The sequence below is a fragment of the Pteronotus mesoamericanus genome, unplaced genomic scaffold, assembly GCF_021234165.1.
Source record: "Pteronotus mesoamericanus isolate MK-2021 breed Mesoamerican mustached bat unplaced genomic scaffold, CSHL_Meso_final contig_228, whole genome shotgun sequence".
NCBI lineage: Eukaryota > Metazoa > Chordata > Mammalia > Chiroptera > Mormoopidae > Pteronotus > Pteronotus mesoamericanus.
In genome coordinates this window covers 540827-546826 of record NW_026555095.1, presented here as the reverse complement: position 1 = coordinate 546826, position 6000 = coordinate 540827, and the positions used below count along the sequence as shown (strand labels likewise).

The 6000-nt window shown below is 37.7% G+C and overlaps 1 protein-coding gene across 1 annotated transcript in view; it reads left to right on the top strand.

The window, feature by feature from the left end:
- Window positions 1-534: 534 nt before the first annotated feature.
- The window catches only part of TIMMDC1 (translocase of inner mitochondrial membrane domain containing 1), a 33308-nt gene continuing 27842 nt past the window's right edge, over window positions 535-6000 (top strand). The window contains exons 1-3 of the mRNA XM_054572313.1: window positions 535-588; window positions 704-911; window positions 3263-3428. Of these exons, the coding sequence (XP_054428288.1) occupies window positions 718-911; window positions 3263-3428 (360 nt within the window). The 5' untranslated portion in view covers window positions 535-588; window positions 704-717. The remainder of the gene's footprint in view (window positions 589-703; window positions 912-3262; window positions 3429-6000) is intronic.

Sequence of the window (6000 nt, the reverse complement as noted above, 5' to 3'; positions counted from 1 at the left end):
TAAATCCATTCTGTGAGAAACTGCCCAAAACTGATTATTCAAAACAGTGTTCTGTAAATCTCAGCGTACCTATCACCAAGACCCATCTTCAATGCCTCGGTTCTTTCTGGAAACCCAAACTTGAACGAGTATGAATGGACTCAGCCCGGGAGGGTCCTCGTGCCCTCGTGCCCAGCCAGAGCTTCTACCTGGGTGATACAGTGGGTTGGGCTTTTCTTTGAACAAAACTACTCTTCATGTTCCACGTGTCTTGAATATCGCACTGTCTCATTCATCTCTGTGGGATTTCTGGCGTTTTAAATACTCTACATTACCTCAGCCTGAGGCCACATGCGCGGCATGGAATGTGGCCCTGGAAACCCACGGAGGCGGGACCTGAGGAGAAGCCAAACCGCGCCAAGCGCGGCTATTCGCTGCTACCTCACTCGCCCGTCCCGCCTCCAACCGGACGCATTTTCGGTTCCGTCTTCGCCGTCGCCCCGCCCCTTGGCCTTTGCCCTGGTGGGGGCAGGACTTCCTGTCTCCTGTGTCCAAGAACCACCATAGTGAGACAGAGTGTAGAGAGCTGGAGTGTCAAGACTTTTGGTGGTAGATAAATTCGTACCTAGTGCATGGGTATTCACTTACTAATTGTTGCAGTTCTCCTAGCGCCTCTCCGAGAGGCCTTGCAGCCCCGACAACCCAAGCTTGTGTCTGTCCGCAGGTTCAGAGAGGGCAATGGAGGTGCGACCTCCGGCGCCACGGAGCTTCCTCTACGGGGCGCTGGGTCCTTTCCCCCGGGTCTTTGCTGCGGAATCTGTGGCTGCCGAATCGGAGGTCCTTACGGAGGACCAGAATCTGCTTCCCTGCGTCTCGGAACCCCGTTACCTGGAGTCTGGATGGGACCGCCTCCGGGAGCTGTTTGTCAAAGAGTAAAAGTGCTTAGGGCCTGTGGGGAGGAGCTGCGAAGGAAGTGCCCTGAAACCTGGGTCATCCTGAGGCAAAGGACCACAGAACGTTTTGGTTTATTTTTAAATGGGATTTGGGCTTCTAGTATTTGTATCCCAACCTTGCAACCTCTCATTTCATTTGATAGTTGTGTTGATGACAGGACGGGTTTCAAATGCTAAGGGTGAGACTCATGAATGAGAGCGTTTAGGGATATTTAGGGCATATAGTCTTAGTTCAATACGCTGATTTTGCAGATTAGAAGAATTGCACTGACTGATTAGTGTCAGAATTGACTCTGGAACCCACATTTGCAAGCTCCCACTCCAGTATTCCTTTTCGGATTTCACTTGATCCCAAACTTAATGACCAGTAGCCTCCCTACCCTCCAAAAAGTGGAAGTTGGAGAGATGGGCAGAGGGTTGTAAAACTTTTATTCTGCCAATAAGGAACCTGTAAAAATAGCTCCTGTTGTCTCATCATTTTATAAAAGATATTAACTGGGTTAACAAATGAGGATATTTCAGAATAAAAGATAATCCTTTGAATTTAATGAAAAACTCAGGATATTTTATTTGTTCTTTGATTCATTTTATCTATCAATTACTGGTGAAAAGTTTGCTCTTTCATGAAGTAGTTTACCATACTATGTTATACAAAGTGGTGCATTAACTTTGAAATTTTATTATGTTGCTGAGGGGCATATAGTTGGGGCAAGGGAGTTGGCAGAATTATATTAAAAAGTTTATCATCTTTATTTTAAAGATGAGGTAGCCTTTTCCATTCGTCCTTCCAATATTTAGTTGAGATTTCTTGCGGAAGATCCTATGTAGTATGTAACAGGAGAGGGTTATTTTGATAAGCTTTATAAACCAGAGAATGTTGGGACTGAAAGAAACGTGAAAGATAATCTAGTATAACTTCCAGGCTCCCATCATAAATGAGAAAAGCAAGGTTCACAGAGATTGTGATCTGGCTGCAGGTCACTTCACAGTGGGTGACAGAGCCAGAACCAGAACCACAGCCCCATTGTTGTTACCTGGAGTCTAGGCACTTTCAACCACTGTACCCTGTTTCTTCACCACTATTCATTAGTTTGGGCCAACCATAAAATTTCTTAGTGCCTCTATTTCCGTATCAGTAAAATGTAGATAAATACCACCTATATCATGGAATTTTTCAGAAGCTGAAAAAGATAAAAAGCATATGCATCTTGTTAAATCTTAAGCTGTTTTACATTTTTTTCTTTTCTGAATTCTAGTTTTAGAGCAGAGTAGGCCACTTTTTATGTAAGTGTTGTTTTTGATCTTATTCACGATAAAAGATAAAATATGAAGTTCAAATTATAGTTTTTCTTAATGACCTAGTATAAGAATTACAGTTTTCTAAGAGATTTAGATTTCTCTCATAGATGCAGAAACTAAAGACACTGATTCTGATTTCAGAAATGTGGATATTGGCAATTAGATAAACACTGGTATAGTCACTGAAGAAGCAAGTTAGTAATGTAAATAATTAACATTTAATAGTTTATTTACCTGGCAGAGTCAATATTTATAGTAACTCAATACTTAACAAATATAGCTATTCGTTAGAGCAGTTTCTGGAGAACATCTTGGATAGGCATCTGGAGGACATCTTAGCAATTCTAGTTTATGCTGTTGAGAGTAGTAAGTTGAATTAAAACATTTTTTTTTGTTATTTAGGTTGGTCTGTGCTGTCCACTACATCACAAGTTTTCTCATTCTATGCCCATCTGAGCATGACATAACAGCTGGAATATTCACAAAGATAGGATTTTCATTTTTTTATAGCTGAGATTTCATTCTTGTGTACATTGCACTAAAATTCCATAAGTGTGTAATTTCCAAAAGTTGGCTTAAAATTCAAAAAGGAAAATAATTGATCTCTACACCCAATTCAATTTCTATTTCCAGAGGCTATAGTAGAGTCATTAAATGAAAGCAACTAAAAAAACAAAAAACCTTTCTATTGAGATATAACATGCATCTAGAAAAATATATAAGCGTACTGAACAATGGGTTTTCATAAACCCAATAGCAAGAGAGTGTTACCAGCATCCCTGAAGTTCCCCTTGTGTGCTTTCCCAAGAGTAACCAACCATTAGCCTGATTTTTAACAACATAGATTAGTTTGGTCTGAAATTTGAGTTACTTATAACTACATTATTTAATTCATCAGAGGATTTAATTGGTTCAGCCTGTAGTGAAAAATGTGGTTGTATTAGCATTTGGGGTAATTCTTATCATACTGTTTTTTGGAGAGCAGTATACATATACTAATCCCAAACCACACTGTGTTTTTGATGTTTTAGTGAACAGCAGAGAACGTCAAAAGAACTTGAGAATATTTATAGGGCAGCAGTTTCAGCAGGTATCGTTGGATGGGCATATGGGGGAATACCAGCTTTTATTCATGCCAAACAGCGCTACATTGAGCAGAACCAAGCAGAAATTTATCATAACCGGCTTGATGCTGTGGTAGGTACTGGTGTTCTAAAAACATTTAAGGGCATATCAATTTAGCAATTAACTTTACACTTAATCACTCAGGTGGTAGGTCAGGAGGGCTTAGGATGTCAAGAGAAAGTCTATCCTTAATAACAATGGAAGTACTAATGCTAAACTGTATACATGGCCTGTCAGACCACTTATTTTTGGAAGAGATTACCCCTATAGTTCCCTCTTCTGAAAAATATTTCTAATTTGCTAAAATATCAAGACTCAACTGTGGCATATTTATCCTCTTCACAAAGCCACCATGGAGTACTCTAGCTCACACTAAAACAATAACATCACTTTAGAGTTTATAGAGTGCTAACTCTTGTTAGGTCTGTGCATCAGTTCTGTTGTAAGTTACAGCTCAGAGAGTTTTTGTTTTTTATTTTAAAATTATGTCATACTTAAAAGTTTCAAAAGTACAAATAATTCCTATATACCTTTCACCCAGATTATCCAAATGTTAACATTTTACCACATTTGCTTTATCACTTTTTCTTTGTATAATATTTTTATTTTTTTGTGTGTACTGCTTGAGAGTAAGTTATAGACATGATGAATACTTCAGCATTGTTTCTTGAAAAGAGGGACATTTTCCTATATAATTGTGCAGATCATGAAATTACACTGATAGAGTATATACTGCGTACAGACTTTATGTAAATTGTGCTAGTTTTCCCACTAATATAATCTATTTGAAAAGTAACTAGAAAAAATTTTTCTGGTCCAGGATTTAATACTGTATCAGATGTTGAATTTGTCATGTCTCTCTAGTCCCCTTTAATCCAGTTTCCCTGTCTGTCTGTGACTTATTGACCCTGACACTTGAAGATTATGGGCCATTTATTTTGTAGATTTTCCCTTAATTTGGATTTTGATTTTTAAAAGTATGATTAGATTCTGATTATTTGTTTTAGCAGGAATACCCTGGAAATGATGTTGTATCCTTCTCTGATATGTTATATCAGAAGTCCATGATACCTATTTTTTGCTATACTCGTGATGTTTACTTTAGTCACTTGTTTAAGATGGTCACTGCAAGTTTTTTCCACCATTAAGTTACTATTTTTCCCTGTGTCAGAAATTTTCAGGGTGTGCCACAGCACACTGATGTGCTGCCAGAATTTTTAAAGCATACAATACCTGACTAGTCAGGGGTATTGACCTCTTTCCTCTTAAATTTTCAAATTAAAAAATGACAACGGCCAATACAGCAATGGCCATCCAGTATGAACAAATCAAAATTATACCTATTTTTTTTTTGTCAGATTGGCAAAAAATATATTTCTTGGTGTGCCACAGGATTTTAGTTTTATTTTATATGTACCATGAAATGAAAAAATTGAAAATTGCTGCCCTAATGTTACCTTATGAATATTTATTAGATACTTTGAGACTATACAAATATCCTATTTTTCATCAAATGTCTACCCTCTAGTTTTAGCATTCAATAATGATTCTTGTGTGAAAACAGTTACCACTGTGGTAGTTGCCAAATGGCCATTTTCTAATCCTATCATCCATCTGCATTTATTGGTTAGTAGTATTCTGCTTTCAGAAAGAGCTTTCACTTCCCGTCTGTTTATTTATCTATTTAATTTATTCAGCGTAGAGTCATGGTTTTTTATTTTATTCTGTATGTTTATAAATCCATTATTATCATCATTTATTTTGATACTCCAATTGGCCTAGATGTGGACAGTTGGAGCCCCCCTTCAAGCTAGCCTCTTTTGATACTTCCTCATCATTTTTTGAGTATGCCTTTACTTTTTGACACAGCAAGGTATTCCTGGCTCATCCTTTACTTTTCAAGTTAGAATGGACCATTTCACCAAGGAACTTCAGTTTCTTTTAGTGGAAAATGGTATTTAAAAACCAATATCTGGTGCTAGGTATAGTCATTGCTACTGGGGTATCATGGCTTCTAGGCCCTAGGCAGATAGGAAGTGTGTGTGCACGTGTGCATGATTTATATTCGTGTACATATTTCTACATACATCGGTGTCTATTTGTATCTCTACCTACTTATTAAAAGCCATGAGTTCATACTGATACCTTTCAGAGTGGTTTTCACTTGCTCAGTATTATTTAGCAGTTTAGAATCCAGTTAGGGATTCTCTCAGATTCTTTAAAAACCCAGAATTTATCCCCACCATATTATACCAGGACTGCTTTTATGATAGTCTACTGAAAATGGGCTGTGGAGACAGACAACCTACCTTCCATTTCTGACTTTATTCCTTATTGGCTGAGTGATTTTGGTTAGAAACTTCCTCTCAATGCTTTAGTTAAAGCTAAAACACCTGCCAGAGGAAAATGTAAAGATTAAATGGGGTAAAATGTTAATACATCTTTTACCTAGAATGTGGTCAGTAAATACTTTTTTTTCTTCCTCTGCTCCCTTCCTACACATCTGTGTTACTTTAATCCTTACCCTGGAGTTTACAGTTTACTTAGTTCTTTATATGTTTTTCTTTTCCCCAAGATTTCTTGGGCGGAAAAAAAAGCATCATGTCTAATACTGATTTTATAGCTGGCATGGTATTTGTCATAT